The following is a 22233-nucleotide window of genomic DNA, read 5'->3' as shown; positions in this document are numbered from 1 at the left end:
ATAGAACATATTAACAAGTGGAAAGGGAGAAATCACATGACCATCTAGACTGACACTGAAAAAGCATTTGAAAAAATTCAGCATCCTTTTTCGATAAAAACGCTTCAAAAGAGAGGAATCAAAGGAAACTTCCTAAATATGATAAAAGGCATATATGAAAACCCACACCCAGCATCATACTCAACAGCGAGAGACTGAAAGCATTTCCTGTGAAAGAGACAAAGATGCCCACTGTCACCACTACTATTCAACACTGTGCTAGCCAATCTAGTTAGAGGAATCAAGCAACAAAAAGAAATAAAAGGCATCCAAACTGGAAAGAAGGTAGTAAAACCTTCATTATGGCAGATGCCATGATCCTATACCTGGAAAATCCTGAGAAATCTATGACAAAGATACTTGAGTTCATAAACAAATTCAGCAAAGTGCCAGGATACAAAATCAATGTATAAAAATTAGTAATGTTTCTGTACAGAAGCAATGGCATAACTGAGGAGACAATTAAGAAAAAAAAATCCATTCACACAAGCAACTAAAGAATCAAGTATCTAGGAATAAACTTAACAAGGGATGTAAAGGACCTATACTATACACAGAAAACTACAAAACGGCTAAAAGAAATCAAAGAAGATTTAAATAGGTGGAAAGGCATTCCGTGTTCAAGGATAGGAAAGCTAAATGTCATTAAGATGTCAATTCTACCAAAATTGATTTACAGAGTCAGCAATATCAATCAAAATTTTAACAGCCTACTTGGACGACCCGGAAAAGCTAATTAATTTATCTGGAAGGGAAAGAGGCCCTGAATAGTAAAAAACATCCTAAAAAAAGAAGAATGAAATGGGAGAACTTACACCTCCTGAATTTAAAGATTATAAAGCCACAGTGGTCAAAAGGTATTGGCACAAAGATAGACATACTCATTAATGGGATCGAATTCAGAGTTCAGAAATAGATCCTCAGACCTATGGTCAAATGATCTGTGATAAGGCCCCCAAATTCACTGAACTGGGACAGAATAGTCTTTTTAACAAATGGGTCTGGGAGAACTGGATATCCATAGCCAGAGGAATGAAAGAAGACCATTGCCTCACATACTACAAAAAAAATTAACTCAAAGTGGATTGAAAACTAAATATAAGAGTCAGTATCACAAAACTCCTGGAAGAAAATACAGGGAAACATCTTCAAGACCTAGTAATAGGTGGTAGCTTTTTAGGCCTTATACCCAAAGCACAAGCAACAAAAGAAAAAGTAGATAAATGGAAAATTTCTCAAAATCAAATGCTCCTGTTCCTCAAAGGACTCTGCAAAAAGGTAAAGAGGCAGCCAACTCCATGGGAGAAAATATTTGGAAACCATATATCTGATAAGGGTTTGATATCCATATAAAGAAGTCATACAACTCAACAACAAAAGAACAACCTGTGTTAGTGTGCAAGCTGCCAGAATGCAATATAACAGAACTGGAACAGCTTTTACAAAAGGGGAGTTTAGTAAGTTACAAGTTGACAGTTCTAAGGAAGTGAAAGTGTCCAAATTAAGGCACCAATGAGAGGAAAGTCCATGGGTTAGGAACACCTTGGTCAGCTAGGTAGACACATGGCTGGCATCTGCCTTTCCAGGTTCTGGCCTGCTTAACATCTCATGGTGACGTCTGCTGGGCTCCAAGCATCTCCAAACATACGTGTTTCTGTTCTCCACGTATCCGCATCTGTGTCAGCTCAGCTGTGAAGTTTCTGTCAGCTATAAGGCTTCTGTCATTTCCCTAGGCTCTGTCATTTCTGTAGGCTCTGTCTGCTCTGAGCTCTCTCCAAAATATTTCCTCTTTTAAAGGATTCCAATAAACTAATCAAGACCCACCTGGAATGGGTGTAGTCACATCTCCATCTAGTCAAAGGTTATTAACCACAATTGATCACACCACACCTCTATAAAGATAATCTAATCAAAAGATTCCAACCTACATTACTGAATCAGGATTAAGAGAAACAGTTGCTCCCAAAATACTGGATCAGGATTAAAACATGGCTTTTCTAGAGGGCACACAACCCAATAAAATGAGCAAAAGATATGAACAGACATTTTTCCATCGAGAAAATAAAAGCACAGGAAAAAGATGTTCATCTTCATTAGCTATAAGGGAAATGCAAATCAAAACCACAATGAGATACCAACTCACACCTATAAGAATGACTGCCACTAAACAAAGAGGAAACTACAAATGTTGGAGAGGATGTTGAGGATTTGGAACATTACTTCACTGCTGGTGGGAATGTATAATGGTACAGTCACTGTGGAAAACAGTTTGGCAGTTCTTCATAAAACTCAATATCAAGTTGCCCTATAACCCAGCAATACCACTACTCAGCATATACCCAGAAGAGCTGAAAGTAGTATCACAAACAGACATTGGCGCACTTATGTTCATAGAAGCATTATTCACAATCACCAAAAGATGGAAACAATCCAAGTACCCATCAACAGCTGAGTGGATAAACAAAATATGTTATATACTTATAATGGAATATCATGCAGCAGTAAGAAAAAAATGAGGTCCTGGAGCATGCAACAACATAGATGAACCTTGAGGACATAATGCTGAGCAAAATAAGTCAGAAACAAAAGGATAGATACCGTATGATTTCACAAATATGAATCCCTCAGAAAAATGTAAACTCAGAGTCGTAAAACATAGCATATAGAGGACCTAGAAATAGACAGAAGCTAGAGAAAGGGGAACAGTTATCTAATATGTACAAACTAACAAGGTTGAACTTAAAAGTATGGGAACGGATAGTGGCGGTGGCAGTTCTTTGGTGGGTTTCTAAGAGTGCCATATTGAAGATGAACATGATTGAAAGGGGTTGCTTAGAGCCGTGTACATCACTGATTATAGTACTTTAAATATTAATAAGTTCTTGCATGAACTACTTTAAAAGTATAACACTTTTAAATGTGTACAAAAAGTTAATAATAGAGGGGTATATGGGAAAACTACTTATGGCATGCTATAGGTTTATATTTAACAGGAATACATCTCTAGTACCACAACAATACTAGGGATAAATAATTAGAAGTGGGGACAAGAGTTAAGGGGTGTTTGGGATTTTCTCTTTTGCTATGGTGTGTCTACCTGTTATTTTTCTTTTTGGAGCAGTGAAAATTGTCTGAAATTGAGAGTAAAGGTGATGGTACAAATAAGTAAGGATACTATAAAACACTGATTTTGGATAGAACATATACTATATGAATGTATATCAACGGAATCTGCAGATTCAAAATAAATAGCTAGGGCAGGCCAAGGTGGATCAGTAGGCAGAGTTCTCACCTGCCACGCCAGAGACCCAGGTTCGATTCCCAGTGCCTGCCCATGCAAAAAAAAGAAAAATAAATAGCTAACAAAAAGATTTAAGTGCTAGAGAAAATGTGGAGAGAGAAGTATACCTATTTAATGTTGGTCAGGTAGCTGAATGGGACAACCTCTACAAAGGGTAATATAGTGGATCCACAGTAGGCTAAATATATGGTTGTCACATGATTGGACAATCCCGTTACTGGGAATATACTCCAAAGATCTGAAAGCAGAGACTCGAATAGACATTTACACAATGAATATTGGCAACATTCATGATATCCAATGGAAGGTGGTTAGCCCGAAGGGTATATTGATTGAGAAGCAAAAGGGCAAACTGTGGTGTGTACATACAATGGAATACTGTGCGGCTACAGAAAGGAATGAAGGCATGACGTGTGCAACGAGATGAATGACCATGAGGACATTATGCTGTGCAAAATACGCCAGAAACAAAAGAACAGGTATTTTATGGTCTCTTCTAGAAAACACTTGTAAGAAAATTGGGGTCTAGATTGTAAGTTCTTACAGCAGTCACATTTATCCCTGAGCTTTAAGTGTCATTTCTAAATTCTGAGATGCTGTGCTATATGTGTATAACTTGGTATTTTACTGGAACTTTGGGTACCTGTGTGACACCTGAGGCTCACAGTTGGAGTTCTACAGCTCTGAAAGTCAGCATAACTATGTACAGCAACTGTTAAGTCAAAACAAGAGACCAGGCTTCAATTAGAGATAAGAACAAAGCTGATCTGGTTGGGACCAAGGTAAATCAGAATACAGGGTAAAGGATGATATTGTCTGTATTTTAGAACTTCACCTACTGCATCAGACCAAAGGAAGAGAGGTTTATTTTGTTCAAAACCTAAATTTCCTGTAACACACAATCTAATTTAACCTATCTGGCCAGTTTAAACAGCCTAAACACCTGGAGCCTAGAATTGGGAATGCAGTCTTACATTTCTGCATAGTTTTCTGTAATACCGGATACTTTGCAGGTATGTTGGGCAGATAATTAAAAAGTACTAGCAAAGTCCCTTGAGGGACTGGTGAAATTATATGGAACTATTAAACTTTCCAACCTGGGAAATCCCTAATACTCTTTAAAATATTAAGGACTTTCTGATTAATAAGCCAAACCCTTCATCTTGAGACTTGCTCTAATGAAACTCATTTCTGTAAGAGAGAAGGTAAGCCTACCTACTGTTATGCCTGAGTTACTTCCAGAGAACCTATTTTGTTGCTCAGATGTGGCCTCTCTCTAAGCCCAACTCTGCAAATAAACGCATAACCCGCCCCACTAACAGGGACATAATGATCAGAGGTGAGTCACCCTGGCAATGTGGGACATGACTCCCAGGGATGAACCTGGCTCTGGCAATGATGAAACTGACAATGCCTACCTGACCAAAAGCGGGGAAAGAAATATAACAAAACAAGGTATCGGTGGCTAGGAGATTTCAAATAGAGTTGAGAGGCTATTCTGGAGGTTACTCTTATGCAGGCTTCAGCAAGATATTGCTAATTGTCATGGTATGCCAAGCCCCAAAGAACAGTATTTCTGTAAACCCAGGGCTCTATTTGACATTGCAAAAATTTTAGTCACAAAGTTTATTTTTCAGAAACCTAAAACTTCCAGATGGTTCCTGAGACAGATAAGCCCTGAAACCCTGAGATTACCAGTCTCTCCACAAGAGCATCAACTAGTCCCATCCCCTTAACCCAAAATGTCAATATCCCTTTTCAACATGAAGACACTGAAATGGTCATTGCCCAAATATCCCTACAGATGGGAGAAGGATCAAAGGAGAAGGAGTCATCACAATAGAGAAGGATAGTATTTAACAAGTGAGTATGACTACTGAACCATTATATTGATATTTCTTTTCAGTCTCCAGTGTCTTAAAGCAGCTAGACGGAAACACCTGAAATTGTGGAACTGTAACCCATTCCATATTTTCATATTTGTTCTATACTGCCTGTTGAAATGTACTTTGAAAACTGTCACTTTTTGTATGTATATTCCACAATAAGAAATGTTAAAAAAAAATTATATATAGATATAAGAAACAAAGCTTAAGGTCACACAATGGTTGGTGGTACTAGAAAGTAAAAAGAATGTAAAATCTGGCAAAAAGTACAAAAGAAAGCCAGTGACACTGTATTAGTATCATATTAAATAGATTTTAAGATGGAAAAAGTACTTTTAGGGATACAGAGTATCACTACATAATGACAAAACATCCAGACCAAAGTCAAAGAAATTTTAAACAAGATGTTCCTAGTAAAATAATCTCTAAATATATGCAGCAAAACCTAACAGAACCATTAGGAAAAATGTAATAATTACTGATTCTATATAATATATATAATAATGAGATTCACATGGATCATGTGCTAGGCCATAAAAAAGCCTCAAAATTTCAACACATAGGTATCACCAGATCGTATTTAAGATAGGTTAATACAAAAATAAAGATTAAAAAATTTGGACATATAAAAACACACTGATAAAAAACCTCACAGGATTAAAGAACAAAATCATAATGGAAATGTAAAAATCTTAGAAATATCTAAAAGCTAAGAGGTGAACAAATGTAGTTCTTCACAGGAAATGTATGTGGTACATATATCACAATAAAACACTTACTTATACTCCAGGAGGGTTTTCTCGAATGCAGACAAAACAACATCCAACTCCGTGATGTCACCAGTTTTCTTTCCTTCCAGACACCAAATATGCACACAGCTGGAAACATCACTATCTAAAACATTAAGGTAAGTAAATTTTATATTCAGGTTATTCATAATTTAACTCTAGGACCAGGGCTCTGAAAGCCTAAAACTTCAGGTAGCTGAAAAAGCATTATGAAAGGAATGAAATTCACTTCTCACTTCCAGGACATAGTCTCACAAGCCCCTATCTTGTCTGACTACTAACATGTTGATTAGATGTTGATTCTCCTAACATCTCTGCTTAAGCAGTCTAAACCACAACTGTCTTTTAATTACCTTGCTGTGCCTTTATTTAACTGTCTGCTGTTATTCAACACTATCGGTGATACCACTCTTCTTTGTTAACTGTATTTTCTGAATTTTAATATTACCTGATAGACATTTCTAGAATACATCAAGATTATTCAGTATATTAATTTAAATAGTTGTAGTAATATTTAGTAATATAACTGGCCTAGGAATCTGAAGACTTAGGTCCTAGTTTGAGCTTCTTTACTAACTAGATATTACACAAGTCATTTAACCTGCTACAGTTTGGTAAAATGGAAGAAATAAAACATGTTCTGCTTTTTGTATTCACTGTGGGGTTCAAGAAAGAATATGAATGCATTTCCAAAAACTATAAATTACTATACAATATACTATATAAGGTTTTATTATCAATCAATTTTTAATTAGTACTCCAATTATTTTTAAATAATATTAACAAAAGGCATTGACAGAACAGTCTATACTTCTTCCATAATTACTACTTATTTAATGCTAAAAACTGATGAGCATCTTGACTGAAAATGCACCTCTTGATTCACACCTGAGCTCAATTCCTGGAGGTGGTGGATTAATAACAGCTGCTAATTCTTTAACATTATTCTCCACTTCCCTTCCCCTTGAACCTGGGTTGGCCTTATGTCTGGCTTGATCAAGAGAATAAGATGGAATGATACGGCCCAAGTTCCAAGGCAGATCTGCAGTTTCTATTTTTTCATCTCCTTCAACGCTCTCTCTTGGAAGTCAGCCAAGCGATGAGAAGACCAAGAGATCAAGAAGAAATAAAAAGGTCATACAGAGGGACTCTAAGGCACCAGACACGTGAATGAAGTCTTCAAAGACCTTCCAGCACAGCCCAGGCACCAACTTAATGCAACAAAAAGGCAGACTCGCCAAAGCAAAACTTTGAGCAAAAAAGGTGGCTGCTCTTTTAAGTGAGCAAACATTCTGTAAAGGGCCATATGATAGTAAATATATTTGGTTTTGCAGGCCAACTACTCAACTTTGCTGTTGTTGGGCCAAAGCAGACATAAAATACTTAAATGAACAAATATGGCTATGCTTCAATAAAACTTTTATTTTCAAAAATAGGCACTGGGTCAGACTTAAATCACAGGCCATAGTTTTCTGACTACTGTTTTAATGTCTAAAATTGTACTATTTATGTCACTAAGTTTTGCGGCAATTTGTTTTGTATCAATATACACCTGAAACACTTGCTAAGCTCTATGCAACCTCAGATAACTGTTTGATCTATGTGTCCATTTCTTCATTTGTAAAAATGGGGAAAATAGTGGTACCTTTCCCTCAGAGGTTTATTATAAGGATGTGTAAATGAGAGGATATTAAACACTTAGTATAATGACTGTCACACAGTAAATATTCTAATATCGTTTTTATTGCTGTTAATTTATGAAAGCAAGCAGAAACAGGAATCGGCATGAGGTGTTCTGATTAGACCTCCAAGTCAGACTCATAATGTTGCCTACCCCAATTCAGTAACTATTCCCTCTGATCCCAAATCCCTGTTCATCTAAATTCAGTCCACCAGTATTTTTAGAAAAATCAATAACCGGTAAATAGTAGTCTTGATTAAAAAAAAAAAAACCCCTAAGGATTTTATGAGTTCAAATAAAATCTTTCTTAATTTTTCAGAGCTAATAGATTTTTCAAAAGTTTGGTTAAAAGGTTATACTAAACCTGTCAACTCTTAAAGGTTTTTATCATGGCATTAGTTTCATTTCTTTATTATGAATTATTTTATGCTCCACAATGTTTATGTGTGTGCATAGGTAATATTAAGACTGATAAATGGAACACCCAAGGGACTACAATACAGCAGTACTATTATAGACATTAACAAGACATCTGAAGCACTGAGTATGTGCCAGTTTGAAAATATTATGTACCCCAGAAAAGCCATGTTTTAATCCTGAACCAATCTTGTGGGAGCAAATGTTTCTTTTAATCCTGATTCAACACTGTAGGGGAGAAATTTTGATTAGATTATCTCCAGAGATGTGACATGCCCAACTGTGGGTGTGAACTATGATGAGATGGAGATGTGACCACACCCATTCCAAGTGGGTCTTGATTAGTTCTCTGGAATCCTTTAAAAGAGGAAACATTTTGGAGAGAACCAGAAACGACAGAAGCTTCAGAGCCAACAGAGAGAGCAGATGTAGACGCTTGAGAACAGCTGCTTCAGAGAACAGAGACATATATGTTTGGAGATTCTTGGAGCCCAGCAGACATCACCCTGAGATGCTAAGCAAGCCAGAACCTGAAGAGAGTCAAGAGAAGCCAAGAGATGAAAGCCAGCCCCAGAGAAGTAGTGAGGAACCCCCACATGGACAGAGACCGAAAGCAATGTAGCCCAGGAGCGAGGGACCAACAGATGGCAGCCATGTGACTATCCAGCTAAAAGAGGTGTTGCAGAACCATTGGTCTTTCTTGAAGGTAACCTCTTGATGGTGCCTTAATTTGGACACTTTCACTTCCTTAGAACTGTAAACTTGTAACTTATTAAATTTCCTTTTTAAAACCAGTCCCATTTCTGTTATATCACATTCCAGCAGCTTACAAAAACAGTGTATACTCGAATGCCCTTGCCAACCTTGTAGTAACCACTATTCTGTATTGAATCTACAGATCAATTTGGGAATAACTGATATCTTTATGATATTAACTCTTTCTATGTATGAACATGGTTTATCTATTGGCTTGTATTACACTTATTTTTCAAGTAAGTTTTATAAATTTCTCCCTTAGTCTTACATGTCTTTTCTATATTTGTTTCTAGGTATCTTTTTTCTAAATCATTATTGCAAAAGTAGTGTTATCAAAAATAAATAAATATATTCATTTATTCCTTCATTCAATAAACACTTGAGTGTCTATCAGGCACTGAGCCATGTTCTAAATAAAATCAGGGAATAGAGTAGTGAATAAAACAGACAAAGATCCCTGCCCTCAAAGAGTTTACAATCTCACATATTTTCTTTTTAGGCTCTATGGCTGTACTGTCCAATATGGTAGCCTAGCCCCTGGCCACATGTGGCAATTTAAACTTAAATTTATTAAAATTAAATAAAATTAATAATTCAGCTCCTTAGTCATATAAGATACACAAGTGGCTACCATACTGGACAATGCAGATTACAGAACATTTCTAACATCAAGAGAATTCTACTGCATAGTCTTGGTATATAAATATGTAATTGTTTTTTAAAATTCAATCTTGTGACATCACTAATAATTGCAATAATCTGTCTGAAACTCAGCTGGATTTTCTATGTAGACCATCATAAACGAAAGTTTTCTTCTTTCTAATCTTTATATTAATGCCATTTATTTCTTTTTCTTGTATCACTGTGCCAGCTAGTACCTCTAAAAGCAGTGAGAATAGGCATCATTCATTTGTACTTGATTTTTAAAAGGATTCTTTTAATTTTTTATCCCTTTATCAGAAGTGTAACAAATAAGGTATCAGTGGCTGTAAGAGTCCAAATAGAGTCGAGAGGCTACTATGGAGGTCACTTTTATGCATGCTTCAGTTCAACATTGCTACCTATCATAACTTGCCAAACACCAACTAAAACCACTCCAGCCAACCCTAAAAACACCTAGGGGAATATATAAGATTCTACAAAGATTCCATGCACTAGGGTGACTTTCTAGAAACGTACAACCTCCAGATGGGTCCCTGGTTCAGATAAATACTGAAACCTGGAGGGTCTAGCCTCTTCAGAACATCATAGTTCCATCTCCCTACCCCGTATTAGTGATAGCCCTTTCCAACATGCAAAAGTTAGAATGGTCACAGCCCAAATACCCCTAAAGAGTGGGAAAGAAAGATCAAAGTTGATGGTGGAGTTACACAGAGAAGGTAGGGTTTAACAAATGAGTGTGACTGCTCCAACATTATATTGGTATTTCTTTTAGTCTCCGGTATCTTAGAGCAGCGAGAAGTAAAAACGTAAAATTGTGGAATTGTAACCCACACCAAACTCTGAAATCTGTTCTACAACTAATTGTTGCCCTGTGCTTTGAAATGTATTGCTTTTTTGTATATATGTTATTTTTTACAAACAAGAAAAAAAAAGTCAATTGAGATGATAAAAAAATATTTATTCCTTCTAGTCTCCATGCTCTGGAAAAGCTAGAAGTAAAAATCTGAGATGATGGTATGGTAGCCATGGGATCTGTCCTGGAACTACTTGTTGAAGAGTGCTTTGAAAACTATTGCATTTTCTTTCTTTGCTTGGTATATATGTTATATTATACAACAAAAAAAGTTAAAAAAAAATCTCTCTTTACCAAATAAAAAATTCCCTTCTTTCATTAGTTCACTAATATAATATACCTTTCACTCAAGACTGAAGATTAAAATAAAATTCTTATCGAATACTTGTTATGTTTCTATTGAAATAATCATATAGTTTTACTCCTTTAATATTTTTAAATTGTTAAATTATATTAACAGACTTTCTAATGTTAAACCCACTTTGCTTTTATAGGGATTAACCCAACTTCACCATATTATCTTTAAAATATTATTGTCCCCACTTTGCCAATAATTTGTTAAGGAGTTTTCATTAATTTATATTAATGAGATTGGTCTGTAATTGTCTTCTATTCTTTGCTCTCTGGTTTTGATATTAAAGGATATTCACCTCAAACAAACTAGGGAACATTTCCTCTTCTTTTATTCTCTGAAAAATTTGCATAAGATTAGAATGAACTATTCCTTAAACATCTGTTAGATTCTCTTATAAAATCATCTGAAATTAAGGTTTTTCTGTTTTGTTTGCATAGAAAGATTTTTAACCACTCACTGAATTTCTTTTGATATATATAGGATTATCCTGGGTTTTTTCTTCAAAAGTCAAATTCTAATAGCCCAGTGTTTTCTAAATATTTGTTCTCTTCATCTATTTTAAATGTGTTTGCATGAACTTGTTCATTATGTTCTTGTTAACATATTAAACCCTGTGGCTTCTGATGGGAGTGTAAAATTGTACAACCACATTGGGAATGTGGTTCTCAAAACACGTCAGTTTCTTATATTTCTCCTATGGTTAATCTAACATATGACCCAGCCACTTCACTCCTTCTTATTTACCCAAGAGAACTGAGAAAACATCCAGTCACACAAAAATGTATATAAGAATGTTCATAATAGCTTTATTCATAGTAGATGAAAACTGGAAACTCAGCTGTCTATCAATAAGAGACTGGATAAACTGTGGTGTATACACACACACACACACACACACACACACACATAAAAGGAGATACCACTCAGCAATAAAATGACACAAACAACATGGATAAATCTCAAAAAAAATACGCCGAGTGAAAGAAGCCTTATACAAAAGAGTACATACTATATGATTCCTTTTATATGAAATTCTAGAATAGGTATAACTAATCTGCTACAAAAAAAAATCCCAATAGCAATTGCCTCTTGAGGGTATAGAGGTGGGTGAGGACTGACTTGAAAGAGGCATGGGGTAACTTTCTCAAGTGATGGTAAAGGTATGTTAAGGGCTTTAGTTAGCGGGTGTTTGCAATTCCTAAAGCTGAGCAAATATGCACTTAAGATCTGGGCATTTCATTGTATGTATATTTTACATTAAAAGAAAAAACTATAAACAAACATTGAACTGTAGTTAGTTATATACATGTTGAAGAATTTCAGGGAAAGTATACCAATGCCCACAATTTGTGTTTAAAATTTTCTGATAAAATGTCTGAAAAAAATAATTTATTCAAAGTCACATATTCTTAATTTTAAAAAGTAGCTATTTTATATACTTAAAATTTACTACCTTAACAAATTAAGAAATAAGAAAGTTCTGTTTTCTTATTTAAATGAGATTCTTGAATCAGTGACAAAATATAAAACACCATTCTGTACCTGAGTCTACACTTTTACTTCTTGAGTTCTTCTTTTTGCTGTGAGACATTTTCCTCTTTTTCAGAGTTTTCTACAAAAAAAGCATAGATTTTCATTTGAGAAAAATATATTTTCTTTTAAAACATAAAGATTAAAAAGATGTTAGCAAACACTGTCAATATTTTGACTATAACTCTCATATAGTTCACATTAATATATTAATTAAAATATTACATAGTAGCCAATACATTATATACTTTAGTCATATGAATGAATACAACAAAACACTGCAAAAAATTATAGCCAAAAAATAAAAAAATTATAAAACTTCCAGTTGACTAATAAAAATCCTTGCTTTGAATGAAGGTGAACTTTTATTGAGAAAGTGAATGATATCAGTTCAAATTTCTACTCCCAGTTCTGATGAAGTAACAGTTTCTAGACTGGCTGAAGGGAAGATTAATTAAACAAAAACTCAGATCTAGATATCATACAGAAATGTAGATCCACAGAAAAGGAGAAAAGAGCTGGAAAATAGAAATAAGTAGGAAAAATAAAAGTCTACATATTTTTTTTCTCATTTCTTTAAAAGGATGGTTTCAAACAAAATTGAAACACTGTAAATTTAGATTCATAATGTATGTTGAAGTAAAACATGACAAAAATAGCATAGAATATGGCGAGATGAATGAACAGAATTGTATAGTTATAAAATTACATTTATATAATGGGAAGCAGTAACTGTCAGGTATAAAATGGAACTAGGATGTATGAAGTAGGAGCATACTGATTCTAAACAGCCTTGATAACGTAATGATGCATATTTTTTAATCCAGAAACAACGACCAAAAATTATAATAATAACAACAACAACAAGGTACAACTAATAAACTAACCAGAAGTAAAATGGAATATCACAAAATATTCAATTAACCCAAAATTAGCAAAAGAGGGACAAAAATTAAATGGATTAAACACTTCAATTAAAAGGCAGAGATTATCAAACTGGAAAACTACAAGCTGTCTATGAGAGATACACTTTAAATTTAAAGACAATAAAAGGATGAAAAATTTTACCATGCAAGGTAAGGATAAGAAAGCTGTTGTGGCTATAACATTAAAAAACGCAGACTTCGAGGCAAAAAGTATTACAAGAATAAAGAGGGATATTTCATAATGATAAAAGAGGCCATTCCTCAAGAAGACATTATCAATCTTAAACAAATATGCAATTAATAACATAGCTTCAAAATCATGTAACAAAAATTCAAAGATGTAAATAAAATACACAAGGTTGGGATTTTGAAAAATATCCCCTCCCTTTAACTGATAGAGCAAACAGACCTCCCTTCCCTCAAAAACCCCAGTCAGGATAAAATTTTCTGAACTACACAATCAACTTGACCTAAACTGACATTAACAGAACACTACATCCAACAACCACAAATTAGTCTTTCCAAGAGCACAAGGAATGTTCACCAAGATAGATTAACAAGAGGATATATATATATATAGATATATATATATATATAGTATACTTCTATTTGTGTAAAAAAAACGAAATAAAATAAAATATATTCGTGTTTATTTGTACATGCAGAAGGATGTATAAGAAACTAATTATAAGGTTACCTGTGTATACGGTTAGTGGATAGGGAAAGTGGAAACTGAAGAATGGGGTATCAGGGACACCTTTTTATACTAAAAATTTTACATTAATTATTTATTCAAAACATAAAACAATTAATAAAATGAGATAATCAGCAGCTTGACCAGAAGATATTCTATATCAAGAATCTTAGAGCAGTTATGACCCAGAAATCTTATTGTAATAATTTTTTCTAAGAAAATAATCAAGGGTGTGCAAGAAGATTTAGCTACGAAGAAATTCATCAAAGCACTTAAAAAATTTTAAACTGCAACTTGTTCATTAGTAAGAGATTAATTAAACTATGGTACAGACATGAAAGAAATATAATGCATTCATTAAAATATAAGGCATGGGGCGGGCCATGGTGGCTCAGCAAGCAAGAATGCTTGCCTGCCATGCCAGAGGACCTGGGATCGATTCCCGGTGCCTGCTCATGTAAAAAAAATATATATTTTAGGTATGCAACACGACAAACTCACTGCCAAACTCACTGCCCTCCTTCTTTCTACGTAAATATTCCTGGCAACGTGGGACAGAAATCCTAGAATGAGCTGGGACTCTGCATCAAGAGATTGAGAAAAACCTCTCGACCAAAAGGGGGAAGAGAGAAATGAGACAAAATAGTCAATGACTGAGAGATTTCAAACAGAGTCGAGAGGTTATCCTGGAGGTTATTCTTATTTTTTTAGTTTTTTTTAAATTTATGCTACATAACCACATATAAACACAAACATTCTTACCATATGATCATTCTATTCTTGTTATATAATCAATAACTCACAATATCATCACATAGTTGTATAGTCATCATCATGATCATTTCTTAGAACATTTGCATCAATTCAGAAAAAGAAACAGAAAGAAAACAGAAAAATTCATACATACCATACCCCTTACCCCTCCCTTTCATTGATCATTAGCATTTCAATCTACTAAATTTATTTTAACATTTGTTCCCCCTATTATTTATTTATTTTTAATCCATATGTTTTACTCATCTGTCCATAAGGTAGATAAAAGGAGCATCAAACACAAGGTTTTCACAATCACACAGTCACATTGTAAAAGCTATATCATTATACAATTATCTTCAAGAAACATGGCTACTGGAACACAGCTCTACATTTTCATGCAGTTCCCTCCAGCCTCTCCATTACACCTTAACTAAAAAGGTGATGTCTATTTAACACATAAGAATAACCTCCAGGATAACCTCTCGACTCTGTTTGAAATCCCTCAGCCATTGACTATTTTGTCTCATTTCTCTCTTCCCCCTTTTGGTCAAGGTTTTCTCAATGCCTTGATGCTGAGTTCCAGCTCATTCTAGGATTTCTGTCCCACGTTGCCAGGAAGGTCCACACCTCTGGGAGTCATGTCCCATGTAGAGAGGGGGAGGGCAGTGAGTTTGCTTGTCATGTTGGCTGAGAGAGAGGCCACATCTGAGCAACAGAAGAGGTTCTCTTGGGGGTTAGGCCTAATTTTAAGTAGGCTTAGCCTATCCTTTGCAGGGTTAAGTTTCATATGAACAAACCCAAGATTGGGGTCTCAGCCTACTGCTTGTGAGAATATTAAGACTTCTCCACTTGGGGAAGCTGAATTTTGCCCCTTTCTCACCATTTGCCCAAGGGGACTTTGCAAATACTTTTTTATTCTCTGTCTGGAGGTTATTCTTATGCATTATGTAGATATCACCTTTTTAGTTGGGTATAATAGAGAGGCTGGAGGGAAGTGTCTGAAAATGCAGAGCTGTATTCCAATAGCCATGTTTTTTGAAGATGATTGCATAATGATACAACTTCCACAATGTGACTGTGTATAGTGTGAAAACCTTGTGTCTGATGCTCCTTTTTTCTACTTTATGGACAGATGAGTAAAACACATGGATTAAAAATAAATAAATAATAGGGGGAACAAATGTTAAAAATAAATTTAGTAGACTGAAATGTTAGTGGTCAATGAAAGGGAGTGATAAGGGGTATAGAAAAAAATAGGGTAAACAAAGGCTAAAATACAGGGTATATGGAAATACTAGCAGTCAATGAGAGGGAGGGGTAAGGGGTATGGTATGTATGAGATTTTTCTTTTTTTTCTTTTTATTTCTTTTTCTGAATTGATGCAAATGTTCTAAGAAATGATCATGGTGATGAATATACAACTATATGATGATATGGTGAATTATTGATTATATACCACAAATGAAATGATCATATGGTAAGAATGCTTGTGTTTGTATGTCGCTATGCCTAAAAAAATAAAAATAATTAAAAAAAAAAAAAAAAGAAATGCGAGTGATCAATGAAAGGAAGGGTAAGGGGTATGATATGCATGAATTTTTTTCTTTTTCCTTTTTATTTCTTTTTCTGAATTGATGCAAATGTTCTAACAAATGATCATGATGATGAATATACAACTATGTGATGATATTGTGAGTTATTGATCGTATACCAAGAATGGAATGATCATATGGTAAGAATGTTCATGTTTGTATGTTGTTATGTTAAAAAAAAATTTTTTTTTAATAATTTGGCATGGTAGAATACTTAATGACAGGGAAATGTTCTTTACATATACATTAACAATTCTAAAAAGAATTGAAGATAGAGACCAAAAAACATTATGGAGGTTATTTGGGTAGTGGAATTATAGGTGATTTTTATCTTCCTTTCCGAAAGTTCTAAGTTTTCTGAAACAAACATATATAATTTTAATAATAAGAAAAATGTAAAATTTGTTTTTTAAGAGGACCAGAGGAGACAAAATGCTTTATTTTTCTTCCAAATATTTTTCAATAAACCTTTTTTTTTGTTTCTCTCTCTCTCTCTCCAAAGCATTGGCAGGCACTCTTACCTGTTGACTTTCTTTTGCTACTACCTCTTCTTCAACAGAGGATTTGACACTAAGGGGTGCTGTTTCTTTAGGAGTTATTGATTCAGTTGTTTTTTCTGAAAGCTCTGAAGATGCTGTAACTGAAATAGATTCATGTTGTATGCTTATTTTTTCTGCTGGTTTAACTTTTCTTCTTACATCATTTTCGTCACTGCTTTCAGACTCGTCAATAATGGGCTTAGGTTTTCTTCCTGGCTAAGTCAAGAAAACAGCATAACTGGTTTAGAATATGCAAATGTTTATAATGCTTAATACAATAGTAGATAACCATAAAGTCCACATTTCTCATTTCTAAACCTCAAAGTTGGACATTACAGGAAGATGGCAACATAATTAATACATAGGACAAGAAACCTGTATTAGGACTCCAAATAAACACTCTCACGGTTCACTGTGCCTTGGTAAACCACAACCTAACCACATTTCAGGAATGCTCTGAAAACTGACATGGTACAGAGATTTGAGACCTCTTCAATGAAAAACCTTTTCAGATAAAATAATAAAAAATATTTCCTTTTACTACAAAAGAGTTATCTTCTAAAACATAACACTCTTTCTCTATATGCTTCAGCGTCTTTTCTGCTATTTGCATCTGATCTTAAAAAGGATATGAAATTTCTTACAAAGACAGAACATTCCTACATACCTTTTTAGTGCTCTTTTTTAAAGATTCACCTTCACTTTCTTCATTTTCAGAAGTGGTCAAACTGTACCAAAAACATTTCATCAATATTTTGCATGTTACATTTTTATTCACATATATTTTCTATAAGTTGCTTAACCCAAATAAAAATAGGCACAATTTAATGAAGAGATTGCTTATTTGACATGGGAAGCCTATCACCTTCCCAGATTTAATAGCCATCTCCTAAATGTTCCCATACCTAGGGCACATCTGTTTATCTACGTAGGCAAATAGTGTCCTGTTACCGCAACACCTTGTGGTCATGTCTGAGTACTGCACCTTTCCCAAGTCACCAGTCCCAGGTGTATGGGCTATCATTTGTATTAAAAGTCAATCTGCCATCATTAGGCCCATCATTAGTTGACATAAAAGGGAGTACCTTCTTTTGGCCTTTGAAAAGGAAAAAAGAAAAAGATCCTAACTTCTCATGGGAAATGAGAATTCTTTCATCTTTTTTTTTGGGGGGGGGGGGGGTGCATGATCCGGGAATCGAACTCAGTTCTCCAGCATTGAAGGCAAACATTCTACAACTGAACCACCCATCTTTCTATCTTTTGATTCAATTCAATACAACAAACATTTATTCAACACAGACCACAAAATGCAAGGTGCAGTGAATAAATAAATTACTTTAAAAGAGAGGCCTTCCTATAAAGAACTGTCTTGTAAGAAGGCTAAATGATGGTGCAGCACGAAGACTAAGCAAGCATTTGACCAAGAAGATGTAGATACATGGCTGGGGATTAGGAAAGGCACCATGGTAATGACACCTGAATCCACTTTGGAAAACAAAAAGGCAGGACATTTTGGGACTCAGAGAAAAGACTAGAGACATGGGAAAAAGTGGCACACAGGTAGTTAAAACCATGGAAGTACAATTGCAAGGGGAGCTCTAAGAGCAGAATCACTTACTTAGAGAAGAAAGGAGAAGAAAATGCAGAAACAAAGAACTGAACACACCTGGTACGGATTTGGGGGACTAGATACATTTGCCTCCAAGAGACATATTGCTGAGCTATCATGCCCCACTCAATGCATCCTTTCTGTCCTGACTTTCTGTCTCCATATACAACCATGTCTGACTTACCTAAATGATGACTTTTGTTTCGATCTATCACTCTACCAAAACAACTTTTGCCAAAGTTACCAAGAACCATATCATTAAGCAATGGTCATGTTCATTCCCTTACCTTACTTCACCTTTCAGCTGCATTTGACCCTCCTGGGTACACTCACCACCAGGCCCCCCAGCCCTTCTGTGAACACTCTTCTAGTTTTCCTGTTTTCTCTCTGGCACTTCTCTTTCCTTTACAAGTTCCTTCTCCTGTGCTTAGATAGTAGATGGAGTTTCTCAAGGGTTTGGCCCAGGTTTTTGTCTTCTGTCAGGCTATACTTCTCATCCAAGTCCACAGTCTGATACCACCTATATGCAAATTCCTGAAGTTTTAACTCCAGCTCAATACTCTCCTCTGAGCTACAGACCCAAAAATACAACTACCAACTTGACAGTTTCACACCAAAATTATGTTCTCCTTCCAAAACTGTTTCCTTCAAGCAACCACAATCTCAGTTAATGGCACCACCAACCACCCACTAATACAAGCCAGGAACTGCGAAGTCATCCCCATCAGCACCTCTTCCCATGGATGAGAAGTATAGCCTGACAGAATCCTCCTAAATCTAACCCATCACAAGCCCAGATAACTTGCTTCCTATTTCTTGACCCAACGCCTTCTACCCATCTCTGCCACTGTCACCTTGCTGCCCCAGACTACTAAAACAGCTTGCAAACTAGTCTCTCCATTCCATTCCAGCCCTCTCAAGTTCATCCCACACAGCAGTCAGAGGTGATAACTTTTCAATGCGAAGTTGACCATGTCATCTTCTGTTTAAATTCCTCTACTGCCCTTAGGATAATGACAAAACCCTTAACCATTAGACAAAATAAGGTATGTCTGCAAATAGCAGCAAATATCTCCTATCCCCTCCAATGTCCTAAATAAGATACTCTATTTCCCTCTCATCTAAGACCCACCATCATCAAAGACCAGATTCCTTCTAAGCTGCTAAGCAGGAGTCATCACATCCTCACTTCAGCTAGAAGGAATAAGGAAGGAGCAAATGCACAATTCCTGTAAAGGCACTTTCAGAAACTGCAGATGCCACTTCTGGCTAGAATTTAATCACATAGATACCCTGGCTGCAAGGAAGTCAGAAAATGTATTCTTTATTTTGAGAGCCATGTGCCTAGCTAAAATCAGGCATTCTGATACTAAGAAAGAAGGGGTAGGCAATTACCAGTGTCTATAAAACATGCCATTCAAAGTACTTAACATCTTTAACATGTTTTGACCCTCTTCATTCTCTTTACTCTGGGTAAAGTCAGCTGTTTTCAGTCCCTCACACTCACAGTGCTACTTCCCATGACAGAGACTTTACTTTTTCCTTGCCTGAAGTGTTTCCCCCTCAGCCACATCAATCTAATTCCTATTCATAGCACAACCGTCCCTATGTGTGATTTATCAGTATGATTACTCATTAATATCCATCGTTCTAAAGCTCCAGAAGGACAGAAATCACCCACTTTCACTTCTTTTTGTAATAAACCAAAAGGCTGGTACATAGTCAGTGCTCAATAAATGCTTGCTAAAAAAATAACATAAAGCTAAGATCTGAAAGTTTACTATGTGCCAATGCTGTTTTAAGGGTCTAAAAAGGTGGCATGTTTTGGATTTTGTTTCTTTTCTTTTTTTAGAGTATTGAAACTGTTGTAAAACTGAATGTAGTAATGAATGGACAACCTTGTGACAATACTATGAACTACCAATTGTAGACTTTGGATGGACTGTATAAAATGTGAATATATCTCAATAAAATTGCTTTAAAAAGGAGTTTAATGGGATTCACTCCTCTTAAAACAATCAGATAAAGTAGGTTATATTACTCATGCCACTTTCCAGATGAAGGAACAGAGAAGTTAAAAAACTTGCCCAAAGTGAAATACTTAATAGTAGCAAACAAGGATTTGAACCCAGCACTCTTGGTCCAAGGCCAATACCTTAACCATGATGCTAAACTGCATAAACAAAGTATGAATTCAGCAATATACACCGAGTGCCAACCACGTGTCAAGTTTCATCCTAGGCACTGGAGGCATTGCAATAAGCAAAACAAATACTTGCTCTTTTTAAGCTACTTCCACTGGGGAGAGACAGGCAATGGACAAATAAAAAATGAATATGTAATACTGGTCAGGTAGAGAGAAATGTTATAAAGAAGAACAGAGAAAAGAGAATATACTGATGATATTTGCTATGAGGCATTCAGAGCAGACTGCTGTGACTGGATGACACTTGAAACTTAAAATCAAAAGAACACACACTACAGCTATAGGAGGAAGGGCAATTTAGGCACAGGGAATGGTATATGCAAAGACCCCGAGGTGGGGCATGTTTGAAGAATTCAAAGCTCGGCAGGGACAACAAACCAAGCAGGGGGTTTTAATTCCAGAAATACAAATAATTTAATATATGAAATCCATTAATATAGGTCAAATGAGTAAAAACACAATTATCTTAGATGAATTTTGATGAAATTCATAACTCACTCTTAAGTATCTTTATTTTAACAGGAAATTCTTAGGGACAGTGCATTTTTCATCTTTATTTTCCAATACCTATAATGGTATTTGGTATATAATAAATGATTTAATAATCTAAATTGATTTAAAAAATAATTCCTAGTAGTAAAAGATTATTATAAGAGATTCACACTTTCATATGTACAATCAACCACAACACAGAAGATACAATATAAATGACCCCATTTATAATAATTACCAAAAAAGCAATAAGACAAATTACCTTGTATTAAAATTCAGAAAAGTGTAAAATTTATATGAAAACAAAACAAAACCCATACGTTCCACTAAAGGAAACAAAGAAATTGAACAAATAAAAAGTCATTTGTCCATCATCATACACTTATCAATTCCCTCTAAATTAATTTTTAAATGTAATTTAATCCAATAAAAACAGCAATCATTGTTTTTAACGTAAAAAGATTTTAAAATACGTATGAAAAGTAAACAAGCAAGGATAGTCAAGAAAACTCTGCAAAGAAGATCAATGAGGGAGCAATCAGATACTTAAAATACACTGCAAAGCCTTAGTAATTATAAAGGATGATAAGGGAGCATGACTGGCAGAATGACACCAAAATAGAACAAAAAATATAGAAACAGACCCTAGTACAGATGGGAATTTAATATGTAAGAAAGGTGACATCTCAAACCAATTGAGGAAAGACAGTCCATTTTATAACGGTAATGAGACTGAGTAGCTGTCTAGGAAAAAAGAAGTAAAGATTGAGCTATAGCTCACCCCTTAAAAAGGACAGAACGGATCAAAGTTTTCAATGTGAAAGTAAATCATAAAAGTTCTAGAAAAAAATATGAAGAGAAAGGTCTTTCCAACTATAACTCAAAATCCCCAAGCCCTAAAAGAAAAGACTTTTTCTTTGTGGTAAAATAAACACTAGTAGGTGTTTTCTCAAATGACAAATGGACAAACTAGCCAAAAAAAACTATCTTGTAGGGTTAGTCTCACTGAAGTTTAAGTGAAATCCTAGAAATCAACAAGAAAATGACCGTCTATTGGAAAAATGGATAAAAGATATAAAAAGTTTACAGAAAAGAGAAATTCAAGAGCTTTAGAACATATGAACAACGTCCAACTCATTCATAAGTAAAA

General features: G+C 35.0%; 1 protein-coding gene across 3 annotated transcripts in view; it reads right to left on the bottom strand.

Moving 5' to 3' along the window:
- Positions 1-22233, bottom strand: part of CENPU (centromere protein U) — a 77261-nt gene that overhangs the window by 29247 nt on the left and 25781 nt on the right. For all 3 annotated transcript variants that reach the window (XM_077144537.1, XM_077144538.1, XM_077144539.1), the window contains exons 5-8: positions 17444-17504; positions 16759-16992; positions 12282-12351; positions 6006-6120 (exon numbers count right to left, since the gene is read on the bottom strand). In XM_077144537.1, coding sequence (XP_077000652.1) covers positions 6006-6120; positions 12282-12351; positions 16759-16992; positions 17444-17504 — 480 coding nt within the window. The remainder of the gene's footprint in view (positions 1-6005; positions 6121-12281; positions 12352-16758; positions 16993-17443; positions 17505-22233) is intronic.

This window comes from Tamandua tetradactyla, chromosome 26 (genome assembly GCF_023851605.1).
Source record: "Tamandua tetradactyla isolate mTamTet1 chromosome 26, mTamTet1.pri, whole genome shotgun sequence".
NCBI lineage: Eukaryota > Metazoa > Chordata > Mammalia > Pilosa > Myrmecophagidae > Tamandua > Tamandua tetradactyla.
Note: the sequence above shows the minus strand (reverse complement) of the source record. Positions and strands in the feature narration are given on the sequence as shown.